Below are 22130 nucleotides of genomic sequence, written 5' to 3'. Positions count from 1 at the left end.
CATCTTAAAATAGAAAACATCATTCTAAAACATCTCAAATAAAAAACATCAAACACCCATAAATGAATGTGAAGGCCTCTTAAAAATACAATACACTTACAAACTCTTAAGTTATGTGGTTAATATACATGTTAAATGAACAAAAATGTCAAACATTGATGTTGTGAGGACTGATGACTACGTTTTAATCTCAGTTAGCAACTAGATGTCATGCATATAGTTGTAATAATAAACTGTCTCCCTTTAAATTGCTTTAATGGTTTCATCAAAGGATATTAAATGTAGAAAATCTGCCTTTGTTTATTTCAACTGCTGTGACTGGGAAGCCATAAAAAGATTTGACGTTGTACCGTTCTTGCAACAATGGATGTTTTTGCGCAGCTAATAGGACTGGGTGTGTCTGCAATTCTTCTTCTCTGAAGGTGGCATCAGTTTCAGGAGCTGCTGGTTTCACTGCCTGCACATGACACCACATGTAAGATGATCGCCGCAAGAACTACACACAATGATTCGCAGCAGTTTATGCATGCACCATATGAATGCAAGTTTAGTTTGATAAGAATAACTTTTATGTATCTGGGGCATCATTCATTACTTACATAATTAAAAACAATAGGTAACATTAAGCATAAAGGTTAAACCAACCAACAGTAAAGGTCATATGGGAATAATAATGTTTTTGAGAAGGGCTGCAAACATGTTTGCCTGTAACGGAGTAATCTGATGGATCTCTGAATAGAGTTTCATGGGAAATAAATCGCAGAATAGCATGTTCCCACAGGGAAAGCCATTGTGAATGAACAAGCCACACAAAAACAAGTAAATACTAAAGAACAATGCTTATTTCACGTGCCAGGACAAGGAGTTGACCAAGATTCATTGTATTATCTGTACCACAAAATATTTGTTTGTAATTTAGTGTGGTTAGTGAAGTTTACAACTGGTGGAAATGGGTCATTTATATATAATCAAACCAGCAAGCCCAGTCTAGATGAGAAAAAGTAATGCAAACGTAATGGAATACATTACTTTCCATAAAACGTAACTAAGTAACACTACTTTGGGGGGGAATAATGCAATATTGTAATGCATTACTTTTAGAAGTACATTTTCTCAACACTGTTGTCTCACCAAATATGGCCATGGGGAAAAAATCCCTCAAAAGTACAAAATTATCAAATATTTGGATAAGTTGTTAATTGTTAGTCCAATACGATAATAATAACTAATATTTTCCTAAAATATATACAGTACAGACCAAAAGTTTGGACACACCTTCTCATTCAAAGAGTTTTCTTTATTTTCATGACTATGAAAATTGTAGATTCACACTGAAGGCATCAAAACTATGAATTAACACATGTGGAATTATATATGGAATTATATGCATAACAAAAAAGTGTGAAACAACTGAAAATGTGTCATATTCTAGGTTCTTCTTTTGCTTTGATTACTGCTTTGCACACTCTTGGCTTCTCTTGATGAGCTTCAAGAGGTAGTCACCTGAAATGGTCTTCAACAGTCTTGAAGGAGTTCCCCGAGAGATGCTTAGCACTTGTTGGCCCTTTTGCCTTCTGTCTGTGATCCAGCTCACCCCTAAACCATCTGGATTGGGTTCAGGTTCGGTGACTGTGGAGGCCAGGTCATCTGGCGCAGCACCCCATCACTCTCCTTCTTGGTCAAATAGCCCTTGATGCCTTCAGTGTGGATCTACAATTTTCATAGTCATGAAAATAAAGAAAACTCTTTGAATGAGAAGGTGTGTCCAAACTTTTGGTCTGTACTGTATAAATTTATCACAATTCTATATAGGTACAATTTACTCAGGCCAATTATTTGTATAACGTGTATGACATGAATTTGTACATAAACAGATTGAGCGAAACAAATTTTACTATTTCTGAAAACCACATGCTTCGCTGCAGACACACAGAAATTACAAATGCATGAAAATATCGTCCCTTAATTTTATGTAAAGCATCACAACTGTCCCTCATTTTCCTATTCTGACATTGGCTACTCTACGCTCAGCTCATCTTCGTCATTCTTCCCAATATTAAACTCTCTGAAGATGGCCTCTCTCTCAAAGAAAACAGGCTGGTTTCTAGCAAACCGAGACGAGGCTCGACTGGCTCTGTGCGTTTCCCATTTCAGCTATTCAGATCAGATAGAACGGAACAAAATGGCGTCTCATTCACAGATGGGAGGAAGCAGTGCATCTCGCTTTCATCCCGCCGAGTGACAGTGTCTGCTGCTCAATCCTGGAAAGGTTATAACTGTGTCTAGTGCAGATTATGCTCTCCAAATCTTGGACAGAGAAGCAAACCCCCTCAGCTCATACTGTATATCCAGATTGTGCCAGTATGAGTTCAGCATCACTCCAGTTTCTGATATTACAAAATGAAAACCTATACACAGAGGGGGGGAAACATCCCATATTGCCTCCTTTTGTGATTTACAGGCATGTTTTAATATCTTATTCTGTTTGGTCGGGTTTTAACTGAAAAAGCATGCAGTAAGGATAAAATCACTAAATAAAATAACACATGGGCTCTTGCTACATCTAAGATATGAGGTCTTACAAAATGTAGATGGCTCTCAATGTTATTAAACTGAGTCAGTGCTTATTTAATTTACACTATCGTGTGCCTTAACCCTTTAACTGTGTCCTTAGCTGGTATTTTGGTGGTAGATTAAAGTGTAAAAACACTGTGAATCAGGCCTGTCTCTGATTTGCTGATTTTCTGACTCCTGATAAACCCCTGGTTTCACTACAGTGATATATATGATCACAGGTGATGCGATGCACATACAGTTCATTTATTTGTCAAATCCACACATGTCTACCCAGCTCAGGCCTTGGATCCTCTACAAATGAGCAATCGAAGGCGACGCAGGTGTATTACATAAGAGAGACTTCTGTACTTCAGGATTGAGTTCAGGACTGAGAACCAATGTATCTGTAAGCCTCAACATAAGCATTCAGTCTGTGTTGCAAACCGTCACTGCACATATGACAGAAACTGGAAAAACTTGAGAGGATTTCTTATGAAAATGAAATATGCATATTAATAAAAATTCCGTTTATTCAGGTTCACCTTCTTTCATGAAATGAATGAAAATAAAGCTAAAGTAGTAATAATGATGATGATGACAATAATAATAATAATAATAATAATAATAATAATAATATCCTCCCCAGAAGTTTGTGGACTTTAATATTTTATTTTTTATTAATATTATTATTATAATTATTTTTTATTTATTTATTTTTTGTCCAGCATAGTCTATATTGATTTTCTGTTTTAGCATTTCTGATTTTCAGTATTGTTAAAATCTGAATGTATCTATAGGATAATATATGTCTCAAGGTTATGGTCACAAATATACATATAGATAGATAGATAGATAGATAGATAGATAGATAGATAGATAGATAGATAGATAGATAGATAGATAGATAGATAGATAGATAGATAGATAGATAGATAGATAGATAGATAGACTTTATAATGATTTTGTAGCTATACACTCAGTAGGCTGCTTGGTGAATACATTACATGGCATAGTTAAGATTAAGAGTCATTAAAACAGAAAGTCTGTGTAGAATGTTGTGTATGAAAATATGTATGAAATCCACATGAATATGCATGATTAATCTCGGACATCTTTGACACATGGAAGCATTTTGTTCCACGCGCAAATAGCTTGGAAATTTCCCAAGATTAATATTGGCCATAGCGACAATGAAAGAGCTGGAGAGGAAGCCCGCGCCTCAGTGACGTTCATTCCCCATCAGGGATCTTTGTTTTGCATCGCTTCTCGATTTGCATTTGTTTCTCAGGTTTTCCATACTACGCTCCAGCCACCGACAAGCCCCGAGAGCAAAGGCAAAGGCGCGTTCCGCCGCGATCGCGCGTTCATCGCCTCTCCAGCGCTCCTGACTCGCGCTCGAACTGAACGGAGGAAATCACATGCATTCGCCTCGCGTCCTCGCCATCCACTCGCGGAGACACGTGCGATAGAGGTAAACAGCCCAGAGATCCGCTCCGCAAAATTCACCTCGCGCTACCGATTCAACAGCAGATACAGTAGCCGCTGTCGGTTTATACAGCATGTCGGATGTATTACCGTACAACGAGGACAAAATGACTCATTATGGCAACGACGGGGACGAGGAACACCTTTCCTTCACCTGCCGCCTCCAAGACACCAACAACTTTTTCGGTGGCAACCAGAATAAACGACCACCAAAGCTGGGGCAGATCGGGAGAAGCAAAAGAGGTAACGGGCAAAGCCTTCGCTTATCACACGAACAAAAGGAATCATTGTAATGATGCGAAATTCCACGCTGCGCTTCGCGATTATATGCATTTACGCGCGAAAATGTTGCTTATTTTATTTGAGCTTAAACTGTCTGCTTTCTGCTTCGCGATTTGGAAGACAGTGATGTATTGCGCCATTTCTGATGTATTAAAAATCATGGCACATGGAATCTCCATCTTTGTGCCAGTGCGCAGACTGTAGGATATGTGTGAGTTGGTTTCTCATCATAACCCTTGTGTCTCTGTTCACTGACAGTCATGGAGGAAGACAACGATGGCGAAGCACTGGACAAGAGCACAGAGAAGTCCTCGTCAGCGTGAACTGACCCAAAGACTCTTGACCTCTCTGATGTGTATATCCAAAGACGTTGTGAAGAGGCACCCTCTCTCTCCCATCTGGCGACATGCATTCCCCTCTCGATCTCCCAAACTCCATTGTCCAGGGTTTACAGTGTGAGCCGGCGGTCCGGAAGAGCGGCCCAGGGGCTTGAAGGAATACTGTGTTTTCCAAACTATACTCCGAGATATGTGCAATGACAGGGTTCGGTCTCATTAGAGACCGGATTCTTCTTCTTTTTTTTCTTTTTTTTGGTTCTAATGAAGCAATTTGATAGACTGAGCAAACAGTACCATTAACATCAAACCAGTATCTTCCCGCTTAACCCAGTAGCCTACTGGTGGTGTTAATGGTATACTAGCAATGTTGACCTTTTCTTCCAAGAGTGCACCTCCAAAGAGGTTCCACTACGTATGTTAAAAAAAAAGCTATTTATTAAATCTTTGGATACATATTTTGCAGTGTTGAAGGTTGAGATACCATTTTATATAATGGAACGATGACGAGAAGTGAATTTTGCTTTGGATAAATGTTTTGTATGTAGCTTAACTGTGATTCTCGTGATCTGCTTCGTTTCATTTCATTCATTTGATGTTTGATTCGATCTGAAATGCCAGTTTAAGGACAGTAACTTTATTATCGTAAAGCATATTAACTGTAGATGTGCCAAATTTATCCTGACAAGAAACGTATCTTTCTGTGCTTTCTTCACGTGCGCAGGTTTATTAATATTCGGTGGTCATGTTTACAGGGCTCTTTCATACTACTTGTGATGTATTCTAGTCATGCATGACGAACCTCAAAACCTCAAGAACGTCTTCTTGAATATATTACGTATTTATCTCACTGAACATTTCTACAGGATATCTGTTATAATAAAGATTTTGAGAAACGTTCCAAACGTTTTAATTTTTCTGTCTTCCTGACACATCTCTAATGCTCAGTTTAGCCCGGTTAAATCTGTGCGCGCGCTCAAATCCAAGGGACGTGACATTTCAGCCTCTGCCACCTGCTTTAAATGATTCATGGTTTGGGATGAGCATTGTCAAAGCTCACCGTTTTATATCCAGTCCGCCGAGGAATCACAAATATGATCTGCACACTGTACGAGGGAGTTTTCCTTAGAAACACTGGCTGGCTGGATGGATGGGCTGCCATGGAAACAGATTCAACCCTCCTGAAATCTCCTCTGTGTCCACTAGGGAAACCACAGCAGAGGACCTGGCAACATGGAGGAGCAACACATAAACTCTATATAGTAGGCTTGGCTCATACGAGTTTATCACTCTCCAGTGCTTTTTACCTGTTCAGCACTATGCCAGAATGAATAGGCATCCTAAAAAAGGCGTTCGAGGACACTCGCTCCAGTTGGAGACTTTTCCTAAAAAGCAGTCTGAGTATCTGCCCTGAAGCAGTGAGTTCAGATTGTGACATGATGCATTTAAAAAATATCACAAATCCCAGGGAAGACTGCAGGATGTAATAACGTTAGCTCATGTCAGAAGGCGTTACGTAACGCACAAGGGAAGTCGGCGCTGTGTGGTGGTTTGGTAGAGACATGCAAATAATCTGGCTCCTGCTGCAATTTGCATTTCGCTTCTATGTATTGCTTTTCCTCTACACAAAAATGCCAACATTTTGCACAGGTTTAACCATGTTCTCATTCAGAAAACACAAAGACACAGTATAATTAACTCAAGAATAAAAAAATGAACTTAAATAGTGCACAATTATCCATGTGTGAACATTCAGTAGCAAAAATGATGACGCACCAGTCCGAATCTTAGGATGATATGCACAGCAGCAGAAGTGAATATGAGTTTTAGAAAATGAATCCTGGTAGTGGGAGACAAAGAGGAATAGGAGGGAGGGGAAAATAAAAATGAAGGGGATGAGGTCAAAGGTTATTTGTTCCTGATGAAATACGAAGCACTATAGTTGATCATGTTCTTCTACATGGACTGACCATGAGGAAAGATGGCCTACAGATTCATCTACAAGGTTTTAATACTATGTAATTAAAAAAAATACAAACCCGATTCCAAAAAAGTTGGGACACTATACAAATTGTGAGTAAAAAAGGAATGCAATAATTTACAAATCTCATAAACCTATATTTTATTCACAATACAATATAGATAACATATCAAATGTTGAAAGTGAGACATTTTGAAATGTCATGCTAAATATTGGCTCATTTTGGATTTCATGAGAGTTACACATTCCAAAAAAGTTGGGACAGGTAGCAATAAGAGGCCGGATAAGTTAAATGTACATATAAGGAACAGCTGGAGGACCAATTTGCAACTTATTAGGTCAATTGGGAACATGATTGGGTATAAAAAGAGCCTCTCAGAGTGGCAGTGTCTCTCAGAAGTCAAGATGGGCAGAGGATCACCAATTCCCCCAATGCTGCAGCGAAAAATAGTGGAGCAATATCAGAAAGTTTCTCAGACAAAAATTGCAAAGAGTTTCAAGTTATCCTTATCTACAGTGCATAATATCATCCAAAGATTCAGAGAATCTGGAACAATCTCTGTGCGTAAGGGTCAAGGCCGGAAAACCATACTGGATACCCATGATCTTCAGCTCTTAGATGGCACTACATCACATACAGAGGATGCTACTGTCATGGAAATCACAACATGGCCTCAGGAATACTTCCATATTACTTGTTGGTGAACATGATCCACCATGCCATTCGCCGTTGCCAGCTAAAACTCTACAGGTCAAAGAAGAAGCAATATCTAAACATGATCCAGGAGTGCAGGCTGGGACGCCAAGTCATCCAGACTAAAGAGGACAAGGACAACCCAAGTTGTTATCAGCGCTCAGGTCAGAAGCCTGCATCCCTGATGGTATGGGGTTGCATGATTGTGTGTGTGTGTGTGTGGCATGGGCAGCTAACACTTCTGGAAAGACCCCATCAATGCTGAAAGGTATATCCAAGTTCTAGAACAACATATGCTCCCATCCAGATGTCGTCTCTTTCAGGGAAGACCTTGCTTTTTCCAACATGACAATGCAAGACCACATACTGCATCAATTACAACATCATGGCTGCGTAGAAGAAGGATCCGGGTACTGAAATGTCCAGCCTGCAGTCCAGATCTTTCCCCCATAGAAAACATTTTAAGAAGACCTAAGACAGTTGAGCAACTAGAAGCCTGTATTAGACAAGAATGGGACAACATTCCTATTCCTAAACTTGAGCAACTTGTCTCGTCAGTCCCCAGATGTTTGCAGACAGTTATAAAAAGAAGAGGCAATGACACACAGTGGTAAACATGGCCTTGTCCAAACTGTTTGAGATCTGTGTTGACACCATAAACATTTCTTCCCTTAAACATTTGATATGTCATCTATGTTGTATTCTGAATAAAATATTGAAATTTAAAACTTCCACATTACATTCTGTTTTCCTTCACAATCTGAAGAGTGTCCCAACTTTTTTTCAATCGGGTTTGTAATAACAGTATATAGTAGTATATCAGATGAGAGAACTTTCATTATTCTATGCAAATAAATACTGTAACACACTCATTACTGTAGCAAAATAGTCCTTACATGTAATGTATTTGTGCAGAACTGAAAGTCGACTGTTTAGGGGAGGCAAAAAAACAAGACTAAGAAACTGCTATAAAAAAATAAGGATATGATTAATACTGTAATACAAATTGGCAGAGGATGCTGAATGAATGAATGAATGAATTTATTAAATTATTTATTTATAAAATAACTGTAAAGTAACTGACAGTATATTCCAATGTGTGTTTACTGCATATTCAGTTGTTTAGTCTTTGAACTTTTCATTTACTGTAAGATCTCTTTACAGTAGTGTAATGACAGTAAATGTTTCTTAAATGTATTGCTGAATTTGACCATATCTACACCCCTGTTTATGTCGTATACTGTAAGAGACATATTTCCCAAAAGGAGGTTTCTGTAAGTGTTTTGAACTGATCTAGTGTTCTCTAGGCAGTGCAGTCCTGTGTGTATCTGACAGGTTTGTGTGTCATCTGAGGCCAAAGTCTGAGTCTGACAAAAGAGAACAATTTTGACTAAACTGTTTGACTTTGACCTGGAAGTTTACAAAATCGGGTGTAGTTTTGAGATTGTGTTTATAGTTGTGAGAAAATTGTGAATTGTTTCATGAACTGTGTATTAGCAATCGAGAAAAATGTAATGACAAATTCTTTACGAACATTGAACAGTTATCTTTTTATCTATCTATACATGCATATTCATACATTTATATGTATAACTATTTTATAGAATATATAAATTATTTTTGCAGGATTAATACAACTACTTTTTTCAACATGTGTGTGTGTGTGTATATATATATATACATACATATATGTATACACACATATATATCCTTACATTCATTTAACTGATTACATCATATATATTTAAATATATATATTGTTCAATGATTGAGGATACATTAATCATTATATACATAAGATTATTATACAAAATAATCAAATCATATTATTTTCTAATAAATAATTATTCATACTAATTAATAATTATATTATATCTCCTTATGTAATGATTGATTAGATAATATGATAAATTCACTTATTGTGTAAACAATATCTGTAATAAAATTCTTATATATGTACAAAGTCAATATTTCATCATATTTTCTGTAATATATATTGTTAAATCCTTATATTTAAATAAAATCTGTAATAAATTTGTAATGTAAATACATTTCATAACACTTTCTGTAATATATACTCTATATATATATATGGTTAAATCCTTAAACTTAAATAATTAATAATTAAATCATACAATATATCATATTGTGCAATTATTTATATGGTAAATCAATCATTATATAAATTATATCTGTAATAGATTTGAATGTATGTACACACATATTAAACATTTCATCATATTTTTTGTAATATATATTGTTAAATCCTTAAATTTAAATAAGGAATAATTAAATCATACAGTATTGTGCAAGGATTGACTTGATAAATGTGTAAAAGTCAATGAATACTATTTTAAACCTTTCAAAATAGTTCCTATAGGAAACATTTAAAGCAGTGTTATATCATTAAATCATAGAGTAGAGTAACTCAGGGTGTTTAAATGCCTGATGAGGTCAGATGTGTGCGCTGGATTAGTTGTGACTGTGTTGGGTGTGAGTCAGAGCCTCACTCAGTATGTACACCATGCACACCACAAGGCTACACACACTGTGGGCTGACTGGACTGTTTCCATGGTTACCATCACAGGTTTCTGCTCTCTTCGCTACCGCAAAGTCGCCACTGGAAGTGTACGAGAATATTTCAGAGAGGGATTTTTGGTGCAGAGGCTTCAAACGAAAGCCTTCGGAAACAACTGCGGCACGAACAATGGCCTCGGGCTCTCTGTGGAAATCTTTCAGTCTCTGGAAAATGAAACTGCGATGGCAAATATGATGTAACAGAGCTACAGCTGCTAATTAAAATATAAAAAATCATACTGTGTCCCAACAATTGGCTTTCCGCTGAGGATGATGTGACCCTATTGTGTAGTTCATAGGCTTCTGAGGAAAAGCATTTAAAATGCATCAGCTCACCCCTAACAAACGCTCCACTAACAGAAGCCAAGAGGTCACTTCACAAGCTATTACACAGAGATCGTTTTCAGAGTGGGCTCTTTGTCTCTCGGTGGCGTGGAGCGACTCGGGGAAACGTGGCTGGTAACTGTGTAAGTCAAGCTCTTGAATTAAATATGCCATTGGAAATCCACCATTGGGCGCTGGATTAGACCCACGTGTCTAAAGGACCCAAACAAACCGTTAGGACATTGACTCGTTCAAGCAATCCCTCCAAAGGATTTGAAGCATCAGACCTTCATTTAGGAGGGTGAAGCGAAACACAAAACACTCTTGATTTTAAGAGTCCTTCAAATTCAGAGTAGTAGATCAGATAAATCCACATTCTACAAATCCAATATTTGTTTGTCCAGGTGAAAGGGTACCAAATAGCTATTGAGTGTCAGCATTATAAAGAAACTAATGTATTATTAAGACCGTAATAAGGCAGTGCTGGAAACACGTTATTGGAGAATGATTGCCTGCTGTCTACTAACACAATAAAGCACTCACGTCTGGATATGAAAAGCTCCGGTCATTGCAGTCAGAGCGCTGTGCTTGTTGTTTGCCTCACTTTTACAGGCAAAACCAGTAAAAATCTGCATATGGATGCTATTGCTGCCATTTTATCGTCTGGCACATCCTTTAGACTTCTTGAGATTGAAATGTCATACCTTTAGGAAGCGTATGTGTTTGCAGTTTATGGTGTGGTAGCCAAGCGCCAAGTTATTACGTATAAAAACTTATGATAATAAAAATGACATGGCTAATCATCTCTTAAAGAGGATGTGAAAATTATAAACTTTAGTTAAAATAATCATCACTCTTATCTTAACCTCCACTAAGAAAAAATAGTTCACTACAATGTACGAATCAATCAGCCTGGCAGCAAGACAAATGCCGCAACAATATTACAGTAAAAAATAATACTAAAAAGGTAATTTAGGCAGCTGTGGCTGCACAGGTAGATCTTTCAATCCAAATCATTATGCTAAAAATGTGAATATTGTGGCTCTTTTTTCTGCTCTTTTTTCTATATAATAAAATTATTATATTTACTATCTCCTCTCACACACGCTTTTTCAAGTCAATTATTTTCCAAAAACCTCACGATCCATCTAAACATACCATAAACATGCTTATTTTTAAAAGATTTGAATCTCCTAATCATGTCAAATTCACATGAATTTTTTGTTGTGCATCAAGGAACAATCAGTTTGTTTCCATCATAGTTTATGTGTTAATAATTATCTGCCTTAATTGAGTGCATATGTTTTTATGCACATTTTAAGATTCTATGTAAGTCTTGGTTTTTACATCCAGCATTTTTTTAATGCGCTGTCCCAATATTTGCATAAAAAAATGTGGATGGAAAAGTGGTAGTACAGCATTCACACTATGAATGATTGGAAATATTCTTACGGCCGAATGCAGACTGACACATCTGAATCCAGTAGAATAATATAATAAAATAAAATAAAATAAAAAAATATATATAAATGCTATTATAAATACTATTATAAATTATAATAAAAATATAAATGAATATTAAATATTCCAAGTTTTATGATGTTGCTTTAGATTGTTTTAATGTGCAAATCATAGCAGAAAATGTTTTGAGTATTTCAGCTCACTAGGAAGAGAAGGTGAAAATACCAGCTCAAAGACTGGGGATTGTTGTATTGCATAGCTATATCTGAAAACAGATATATTTTTGGTGAACTGAATACTGTGCGTGCAGTGAAGGAGCATTTCCTCATCTTTCTATCGCTGGTTACCATGGACACTTGCAAAGATCATCATTATGAATACCAAAGATGAAAAGTCCCCCAGTCAAAAATACTTTTGGGAAGAGAAGAATGTTTCTCGACGAAACCTGATGCAATCTTTAGACACAAGCAGAATGCAAGCATCGGTCAGCCTTTTCAACAAGAGAACAATCCAGAATCAATTACTCATTCAAACTAACAAGAGAGTCAGCCAGACCACAGTCTTGATAGTGAAACAGTGAAAGAGTCAATAATCAATATACAAATAAAAAGAGAGCTCATAATAAAATGAAGCCAGCTTAATTTTGGTATAATATAGGTATTAATTTACAACACTGCATAAGTAACAGATGCACAGAGTAAATGAAGTGAATAAAAAGCCTATTTTTGTTAATTAGAGCCTCAACGCTTTCTTCTTTCCTGATCCACAGAACAAAGTCCAGATGCAGAGAGAACAGAACAATAGAAATGTCCACCGAGTTTTAAATATATAATGTTTCATTCTAGCATATTCTTCTGGTCTGTCACTGAGAACCGCCTGTCTGTGAAACCGTTCGAGAGGTGTGGGGCAACATCTACAGGCAATGAAGAGAATTACTGATATCAAAACTTGTACTTTGTCAATGTATTGCATCATTTGGACGTCTGATCTGAGGAAGGACATGCTGTACAATTTACAAAGCCTCTTCAGTTTTGACACACATGACACAAATCTAGAATATGACAAACAAGAAAAATACAAAAACAAATTGTACACATACAAATTGTTCTTATATACAAATATATGCAAATAAGAATGTGTGAAAATAGTTATTCATATGTACAGCAATATAAAGAGATAAAAATTGAAGTGTATTTTCCTATTGGACGTATGGTTTTGTTCTGTCAGGTCTTAGATGTTCAATGTTCAATGGTCAATGTTTTTTTTCCAAGTAACTAGAAAAGCAACGCATTACTTTTAAATTTATATCCGAGTTACTTTTTTGAGTCAGTTACTTTGTTTTCCCATTTAATCACTGATATCTCTCTTCTCTAGGGGGCACTTCCTTCAGCCTGGCACTTATTTATTTCACTTTTGGTGGGAACGGGCCTTTACAGTTGCCTAAAATATAACTTTTGAGTTGTTTTGTTACTAAACAACCATAGCAAGCCCAGCCCAGGTGACAAAAAGTGACGCAAAAGTAATGTAACTCATTACTTTCCATAAAAAGTAGTTCAATTAGTTAATTTGTTATTAAGGGTTGCAATATTGTAATGCATTACTTTTAAAATGAACTTTCCCCAATGCTACTGTCAAGAGAATTTTTGTGAGGGAGACGGCCCAAAAGAAAACAACTTTAGTTAAATACTCAACAACAAAAAAACATCTTATGCTGAAATGGTTTCAGACCAGAAAATTTTTAATGTAAAGATGTTCTCTAATCTGTGTCTAGTAAATGTGCAAAGAGGATTTCTAATGTCTAGTTTTCTTTTTAAAAAAGGCCTTTAACACTTTGGGGCCCTATTTTAACGATCTAAACGCAAAGTGTAAAGCGCACAGCGCAGGTGCACTCAAAGTGTGTCCAAATCCACTTTTGCTGTTTTAACAATGGAAAAACGGTTGGCGCGCCGAGCACATGGTCTAAATGGGTTGTCCCTATTCTCTTATTGAGTAATGGGTGTTTTTTGGGCGTAACGTGCAATAAACCAATCAGAGTCTCATCTTCCATTCCGTTTAAGAGCCAGTTGCACTCGTGCCATGTCGGTGTGTCCATTTCTTTTACTGTCAATGCCTGCAACTGATTCTAAAGTTTTCAAAAGGCATCACGCGAGTGTGAACATCACTACAACTAGGAAAAATATGACCGTAATTCAAACGCAGCTCCCGTCTGCATTTCAATTTTTTTTTTAATATTTTTTTTAAATATGAGCAGGGCAGCAGGCCTAGAAGCTGGGATTGGTAATGCTGCACTGTAATCAAAGTTATTTATTTATATTTTTCATTATATTTTATTAGGTGATATTGGTTTGAGACAGTATTTTATTTATTGGAAAACTTTGCAGCATTATTTTATTTCGTATAATTTTTTTAATTTTATATATATATATATATATATTTTTTTATATATTTTTTATTTTTTATTATATTTGATTAAAGTGTTTAAAAGTGTATACAAATTGTTTTTTTTTTAAAAAAAAGGTTTAAAGTAATAAACAACCTGCAGTTTAATGTTTGAATTTCTTTCCCTTGCTGTACCGAAAACGAGCCGAACCGTGACTTTAAAACCAAGGTACAAACCTAACCGTGATTTTTGCATACCATTACACCCCAAATCAGGGCTGTATTAAGACAGTGTGGTGCCCCTGGGTACAACTTCAAAAGCATTTGCGCGGACTTGTTGTGGACCAATCCAACTCTGACAGATTGGGGACGGAAGGGGGGGACTGATAGTCGTCATGTAATCTTTATTTATTTATAATTTTTTATTATTAATATTATTGTTGTTGTTGTTAAGTTCGTGTTCATAAACGAGTTATGTATGGTCTTTCAAGAATTTCAAGTTAAAAATAAAACAATTTACGAAAAATATTTTTAAAGCTTGTGTCATGTGGTGCCCCCCTAGTTGTTGTGAGTGGTTAATATATATACATATATATATATATATATATATATATATATATATATATATATATATATATATATATATATATATATATATATAAACAACCTTATTACGTGTGCGTTAGACGCGACTTGTCATATCCCTTGCATCTTATTGCTTTTTTGTTTACTTTTGATTGCCTATGTTGTCATCATTTCTTAATCGCTTTATAAAAAAGTGTCTGCTAAATGACTAAATGTAACTGTAAGTGATACTAGTATATGAAAACGGAAGCGTTTAGGAACAGCAGAAATTCTGCCACAATTATGAATTAATGAACCTCTTACCAGTCAATACTTAGCCAGCTTTTGTTGGTCCAGGACATCCTTTATATAAATTATGTACAAGTAGAGATGTTTCACTGTGGATCTCGATTCACGTCATGCATGTAACCCCTACAGCGGACCGTTTAAGAGGAACCAAGCGCAGACGACTCTGTTTCCGGCCGGACGTGTGAGTGTCGCACCCTCTAAACAGCGAGGACCGACACACGCCATTGTATGAATTTGTTCATTCGCGTTTTTTTCGTCTAGTTTTATTAAAGTTTTATCTGCAGTCTGATTTAACAGTCCCTTGTTAAATCACCGACATCCGTTTTTTTAAGGACGAACCTTTTATTTACAATTAAGGAGATGGCAACAGACTCGTGGGCCCAGGCTGTGGATGAACAAGAAGCCGCAGCGGAATCGGTGAGTTTAAACCTCAAACATAACAATTATGGCAAGCTGGATAATTTAATCAAACACTGAACGAACCACAATGACTCACTTAGTCAATTATCACTCTTTTTTTTTTAGCTTTTGTGACCTTAAAACTTTAAAGTTGTGGCGCAGTGATTAACGCAACATACTAGTGTCCTGTTACTGTACTGCTATCTTAGTGGTGTTTTAAGTCGTTCTTCATATATTACACGTTATATTTCGTGTGTGTTTTGAGTTGTTTTCTTTGTATTTTCAACATGCTTTACAGTAATGCTCTTTTGACTTATCAGTCCTGATTTCACTTTCATTTACAGATAGGCAGCTTGCAAATAAATGAAAAAGATGACAAGCTGAAAGCTGAAGTAAAAGCTGAAGCCAATGGTGAGAATGGATTTCTGTTCAAAATTGAGTAACCTGCTATTTTTGTGTATTGCTGATCTGGAGTCTTATAATGATTGGTGTTGGTATTGTTCTTTCTTCCTTTTATTAATAAGGGGCAAAGACCGAAGGAGATGGAGAGAAGACCGAGGACGATGATAAAGGTGATGTTTACAGCAGAATCATCAATGTTTTCTCAAATCTTGAGAGTGTGTGTGTGTGTATTCTCCAAATTTGAGGTAGCTAAAACTGATCTGAATTGCAGACGACAAGGCAGCTCAGTCACTACTGAATAAACTGATCCGCAGCAATCTAGTGGACACGACCAATCAAGTGGAAGTCCTTCAGAGGGACCCGAGCTCTCCACTGTACTCTGTCAAGTCGTTTGAAGAGCTACGATTGTGAGTCTGACAGTGCTTTCTCACTCCTGATTGTGTTCCAGCTTTAACAGAGGCCAGACTGGCATGAAATTGTTTATTTTTTTCTCTCTTGCCAGGAAACCTCAGCTGCTGCAAGGAGTGTATGCCATGGGTTTCAACAGGCCCTCCAAAATCCAGGAGACCGCATTGCCCATGATGCTCGCAGAACCGTACGTTTATATAACCTTTTCCTTAATGCATTGCCGACAGAATCTCTTTTTGTTTTTAATCATTTCGTGGACGGGATTTTAGAATTGTGTGTCAAGTTTGCAATATTGTTTATAAAATTAAGAGCACACACATTTAATATTCCTCTCACAGAAAATGTTTCTCATCAGATTCTGAGTTTGCTGCTTTTTTCAGACTACTGTCACGCTTTTAATGCCATTTTTGCAGTCATTTTGTGGTCAAATGGTGAATTATGCAGAATCCAAATGATCCCAAAAATGTGACATTGTGAATAACTTGAGGGACTGTTAATGAGAGTACATCGCATCATATCCTGTCCAGTCCACAGAATCTGATCGCTCAGTCTCAGTCAGGCACGGGGAAAACCGCTGCCTTTGTGCTGGCCATGTTGAGTCACGTGGACCCTGAAAACAAATGGCCTCAGGTATGAAATGCTCCAGAAGCAGTGAATGTAATGCATGGAAATAATTTGGCTGTTTTTAGTGTTAATGTCGCTCTGACTCTCTGTGTGTCCAGTGTCTGTGTGTGTCCCCCACATACGAGCTCGCCCTACAGACAGGCAAGGTCATCGAACAGATGGGCAAATTTTACCCTGAAGTCCAGCTGGTGTATGCCATCAGAGGAAACAAATGTAAGCTCTTTTATTTCTCTTTCTGTACAGTTCTCTACTAACACAACATCTGGAATCTGTAGATTACTGCATGTTTTCTCGTAAACCCCATGATGTCTCTATTAAAGGCTCACTACATGTTTGTTACACAGGAGTAGCTTGTAATTGTGCATGTTGTGGTGTGTTTGGTCCAGTGGAGCGGGGAACTCGATTACAGGAGCAGATCGTGATCGGCACTCCTGGTACTGTTTTGGATTGGTGCCAGAAGCTTAAATTCATCGACCCCAGGAAGATCAAGGTGTTCGTCCTGGATGAAGCTGATGTCATGATCGCCACACAGGGCCATCAAGACCAGAGCATTCGTATCCAGAGGTACAGGATTTCTCTCATAGTTTGCATAGTTCTCTAAAAGTCCATTTATTATTATTATTATTATTATTATTATTATTGGTTTTTTTGGATGGGTTGCCTTGGTAAAATTCCCATTTTAGGGGCTAAATGTTATTGCTGTTGTCGTTTTGACCCGTGGACATGAAAAACAACCACAGACTTGGCAACACTGGTTCGGCATTTACTACACAGCCGTAATTCACTGTCAATCTACACAAAATCGATTTTAAAATCGCAGGCGATTCTTTGTCGATTTTGAAAGTGATTTTGTGTTAGTTGTCGGTGCACTATGGCTCTGTTTAGTAACTGCCGCTCCACCTGAACTAGTGTTGCCAAGTCTGCGGTTGTTTTTCGTGTCCGCGGTTTGAAGCAACCCCAATACCAATAACGTGATATTTAGTGCCTAAAATGCGAATTTTACCAAGGCAACCGTTCCAAAAAAACATATATTTTAACAACATATATTTTTATTGAAAGTTTATTTTTAGTAAATGGAGTCTACATCAACTATCAAAAATAATCTAGAATTGAACACCCTTAAGTGTACAGCCCTACTGTTTTCATACAAAATTTTCAGTTCATCTACATTTTCTACATCATGGAAATCATTGGTCCTTACAAATACTGAAGAATTCCTATTTGCCTTTATTTATTTTCTTCTCCCATTTCAACTTTTGAGTTATTGCTATATTTAAATTGGTGCGGTTTATACATTATACATGGTTTATACATTATACATGTTATACATCTATTTTTATATTTCATAAAAATAGAATCTTTGAAAGTGATCTTTGACTTTTGCTACCCCACTGTAAATCTCTAAACCTGAGGTTTTATCAGCTGAGGACATTGCTATATATATATATATAGTCCTTAGGGGGGGGGGGGGGGGGTGGGGGGTGAAATGCTTTCACTCATTATCCTGTTAATCTTGAGTACCTATAGAGAAGTACTGCATCCTTCATAACTCCAAAAAGTCTTTAGTTTTATTATATTCATAAGAGAAAGATAGTCTGTACCAATTTTTCCCGGAAAAACACGAGTGGCTGGAGGCGTGACGTGTGGGCGGAGCTAAAGAATCACGAGCGCCAGTAGGCTTTTGCGTTGAGAGCATTTGGAAGTTGTGACATTACAGTGAGGAAAGCAGTTTAACTCACCGCCTGCGGTTCCAACACACGATCGTGACCTTTTTTCGTTGGGACTGCATTATCCTTAAGAAATAAACGATACCCAAATCCGGCGTCAAACTGGGCCTTGTTTGTAAAACAAGCATCTTCGAAATGCAGGGAACAAACACAAACACTTGCACAACTCCGTTGATGCTCTGTAAAAATAAACTCCATCCACTTGTCCCTTAATGCTGTTTCTCTTTTGGTAATCTGTGCAGGGTTGTCTTGCCCTGGCAACCAAAAACACACTCCTTTTGTGACATTTGGCGACGCTCTCGCTCTGATCAGTGAAGTCTGTTGTGCTCTCAGTGCTCTGCTATACGGGAGCGCGCGCTCTTCCGGCAGAAGTGCCCTCAGGACCCATATAAGGAAATTCCGCTCCATGTAACGTCACACAGAGCCATACTCGAAATAAATTTCCGAAACTTGTGACAAACCGGAAGAAGTATATTTAGAACAGAAATACTCCTTCAAACGTACAACTTAATTTTTGAAACTTTGTCCATGTTTAGCATGGGAATCTTTAACAGTGTAAAAAAACTCAGTTTGCATGAAATGGCATTTCACCAACACCCCCCCCCCCCCCCCCCTTTAATTAGTTCAGAGCATTAGGAAGAAATGAGTGGTTTAGAATTTTTCAATGAAAGTATCACGAGCTGTTGTTCTTGTATTTTTACAGGATGCTTCCTAAAACTTGCCAGATGCTGCTGTTCTCGGCCACATTTGAAGACACCGTGTGGAACTTCGCAAAGAGGATCGTTCCCGACCCCAACATCATTAAACTGAAGCGCGAGGAGGAAACTCTGGACACCATCAAGCAGTACTTCGTCATCTGCAACAGCAAGGAGGAAAAATTCCAGGCTTTGTGCAACATCTACGGAGCCATTACTATCGCACAGGCCATGATCTTCTGCCACGTAAGCACGATAACATTTGGTGATTTTTAAAGTGTTGGTTCAAAGTACAACCAAAAGAAATAATGCATGACCATGAGATTTGCCATCACAGACCAGGAAAACGGCCGGGTGGCTGGCGGGAGAGCTGTCCAGAGAAGGCCACCAGGTGGCGCTGCTCAGCGGAGAGATGCAGGTGGAACAGAGGGCAGCGGTCATCGAACGTTTTCGTGATGGCAAGGAGAAAGTTCTGGTTACCACTAACGTCTGTGCTAGAGGTATGACGGCTAGCTTTCATTTTACCTACAGTCTCATCCTCCGTTCAGGCTAAGCAGATTTCACCTTCTGTCAGGTATTGATGTGGAGCAAGTTTCAGTCGTCATCAACTTTGATCTGCCAGTGGACAAGGATGGAAACCCTGACAACGAGACGTATTTGCACAGAATCGGGCGTACAGGGCGATTCGGCAAGAGGGGGTTGGCGATCAACATGGTGGACAGCAGGTTTAGCATGAACATCCTCAACCGCATCCAGGAGCACTTCAGTAAGTTCAGCACTTATTTCTCATGAAAAAAAATCTAATGAATGTCCTGGATGAAGCTTTATCAGCTGCAGAGGTTGTGTTAGACTTCAGTATTGTCCGTCATTTTGATGGACGGGGTTGTACAAATTCTTTCACAGTTAGGGTTTGGTTTTGAACACTGGTTCTATTTTAGAACCGGTTCCAAATTTCCAAGAATTGGATATTATTCCTGTGTTTGCATTTTAATGTGATTTAAAGTGCAGGAACGGATAGAACTGTTTGTGTGCAGCGTGAGCACAGAGAACAGCGGTCTCTGTCAAATTCTGTCAGTATATCATCATAAACTCAGCCGTTTTTGTCTTAAGTGACTGTTAACAGAAGAGAAAGAAAATGCTCCTGCACAGTATTTTTAGATCTGCGTACGTTCGGTGTTAAAGAGACAGCAGCCTAATAATCACGCTACCTGTCATTAATGTTAATCAAAGAACAGAAAAATCCTTGATCTTGACTAAATATTTAAATCTATTTATGAAAAGAAAGCTATGCAGTTTTAAAACTTTTAATTCATTTTATTAATTTCTGTAGCCTACCTGAAACTTGGTTGTATTTATGCTATTATTATATGATTTGTTAGTTTACTTTATATTACTGTAATCAAATGCTTTGCAAAAGACTGGTGTCAGTTTTATTTTTTGTTCTGGAGCTGATGATCCTCAGCTCTGCTGCCACACTGGAGCAAACTCGCCACCCGCTGGACCGGGGGGGAATTACAGTTATAAATCACAATAGATCACCCTGAGTGTAAACTGTCAAAGTAACTGAGAGCCGTGGGATTTTTCCACCACTGTCAAAATAAAATTCTGTAGATGATGGGAAATTTTGAGTTAACACAACTTCTGATTTGTAGAGTCTGTGACTTATTCGCTGTCTGATTTAAATCACATGCAGATAATGAAAGCTGTTTTTGTTAATCACTTGTAATTGTCTTTCACCCTCTTTATTTATATTTGCTTGTATATTTTGAAGCTGTATAGTTAAATTCTTAACAATTGTTTTGATTTATTAATTTGTAAATTTAAAAGTAGTCTAAAGTAAAGTAGTATAATTTATTACAAATGCACAAATAGATTTTTATATTAAATGAAAATGTAGGCATGTGCCATAATATTGAAATGGATGCGATGCACCGTGATATTGAATTGAATCAAACTGTTGACCTGATCATGAAACCGGTGTCGGTTCACACCCCTAATGCACACATTACAAGATCTGAAAATCACAGCGCATCACACACTGCAAGTTTATGAGCACCTCATGTGATCTCGCTCTCTTGCATCACAGATTGTGTTTACTAGCAGCTAATTTGTTAGCTAGTACACTATTTTCCTCTGGTATTTACAGAATTGAGGCGATTTCTTTTTCGCTCATCTCTTTGTCCACATGGTTTTGGTAACTGACTTAAAACTCATACATGAGAGAAACTTTTTTTGACCAAGTAGTATTTGTTTTTTGAACAGTGTCTTAAAATTCTAAATTTTTAATGGTTTCAACTAACAAATATAAATTTTTTAACTTTCTATCTCCGAGATCTCCATTTCCCAGCTGCTGCTGAAAGATCTTCAGTTTTAAACCAGAACAATAACTTGTGTCCATGCTTCTACTTATTGCCATGCCTTCATGATTCAGAATGTGGCTTAATTCAATTATCCGTTTCCTATTGCAGATAAGAAGATCGAGAAGCTGGACACCGATGATTTGGATGAAATCGAGAAAATCGCCAACTGAGCGGCAGTCTTTGTTCTTCTACTAGGACTTGGTTTTAATTCAGAGGCTGGAAGAGGAGAGGATGTTTACATGTGGAGCAGTTTTATCTCAGATGGTGTTTTTATAGGTTTTGTTTAAACACATTTCACTCTTTGTACTTCTTAATAAATTCTGAATGTCTAATCTTAACGTCACGTGTATGAGGATGCTACAGCAGCGCTCTGGGATAGTGGCACGAGGATATCCACAAACTCATCATGAACCTTTTAAACACATTTTTAACAGCCTGTCTTCACACAAAACGTGGGAAAAAATTCCATAGACTGTTCTATTGATTTCTAACATGGGACTCCCAACCAAGGGCTCATGTTGTCATAATTACGGATGAGATCTTTATGGAATGAGATGAATTTTCTAT

The 22130-nt window shown here is 37.5% G+C and overlaps 3 protein-coding genes across 3 annotated transcripts in view; 2 read left to right on the top strand and 1 right to left on the bottom strand.

Moving 5' to 3' along the window:
- The window catches only part of si:dkey-33m11.8 (trypsin-3), a 29228-nt gene extending 14128 nt beyond the window's left edge, over nucleotides 1–15100 (bottom strand). The window contains exon 1 of the mRNA XM_052568694.1: nucleotides 14964–15100. The gene's annotated coding sequence lies outside the window, so the exon portion shown is untranslated. The remainder of the gene's footprint in view (nucleotides 1–14963) is intronic.
- On the top strand, nucleotides 3734–5563 carry camk2n1 (calcium/calmodulin dependent protein kinase II inhibitor 1). Its single transcript, XM_052568697.1, has 2 exons — nucleotides 3734–4284; nucleotides 4582–5563. The coding sequence occupies exons 1-2, from the start codon at nucleotides 4116–4118 to the stop codon at nucleotides 4644–4646; spliced, it is 234 nt and encodes a 77-aa protein (XP_052424657.1). The 5' UTR covers nucleotides 3734–4115; the 3' UTR covers nucleotides 4647–5563.
- An 11-nt stretch (nucleotides 15101–15111) lies between the features above and the next one.
- LOC127967921 (ATP-dependent RNA helicase DDX19A) lies at nucleotides 15112–21901 on the top strand. The gene is made up of 13 exons (XM_052568693.1): nucleotides 15112–15174; nucleotides 15281–15365; nucleotides 15692–15758; nucleotides 15872–15919; nucleotides 16021–16156; nucleotides 16252–16344; nucleotides 16685–16787; nucleotides 16880–16994; nucleotides 17168–17345; nucleotides 19212–19449; nucleotides 19541–19703; nucleotides 19778–19969; nucleotides 21672–21901. Exons 2-13 carry the CDS (start codon nucleotides 15309–15311, stop codon nucleotides 21731–21733), a joined length of 1452 nt encoding a protein of 483 aa, XP_052424653.1. The 5' UTR covers nucleotides 15112–15174; nucleotides 15281–15308; the 3' UTR covers nucleotides 21734–21901.
- Nucleotides 21902–22130: the final 229 nt, after the last annotated feature.

This window comes from Carassius gibelio, chromosome B11 (assembly GCF_023724105.1).
Source record: "Carassius gibelio isolate Cgi1373 ecotype wild population from Czech Republic chromosome B11, carGib1.2-hapl.c, whole genome shotgun sequence".
Lineage (NCBI taxonomy): Eukaryota > Metazoa > Chordata > Actinopteri > Cypriniformes > Cyprinidae > Carassius > Carassius gibelio.
Note: the sequence above shows the minus strand (reverse complement) of the source record. Positions and strands in the feature narration are given on the sequence as shown.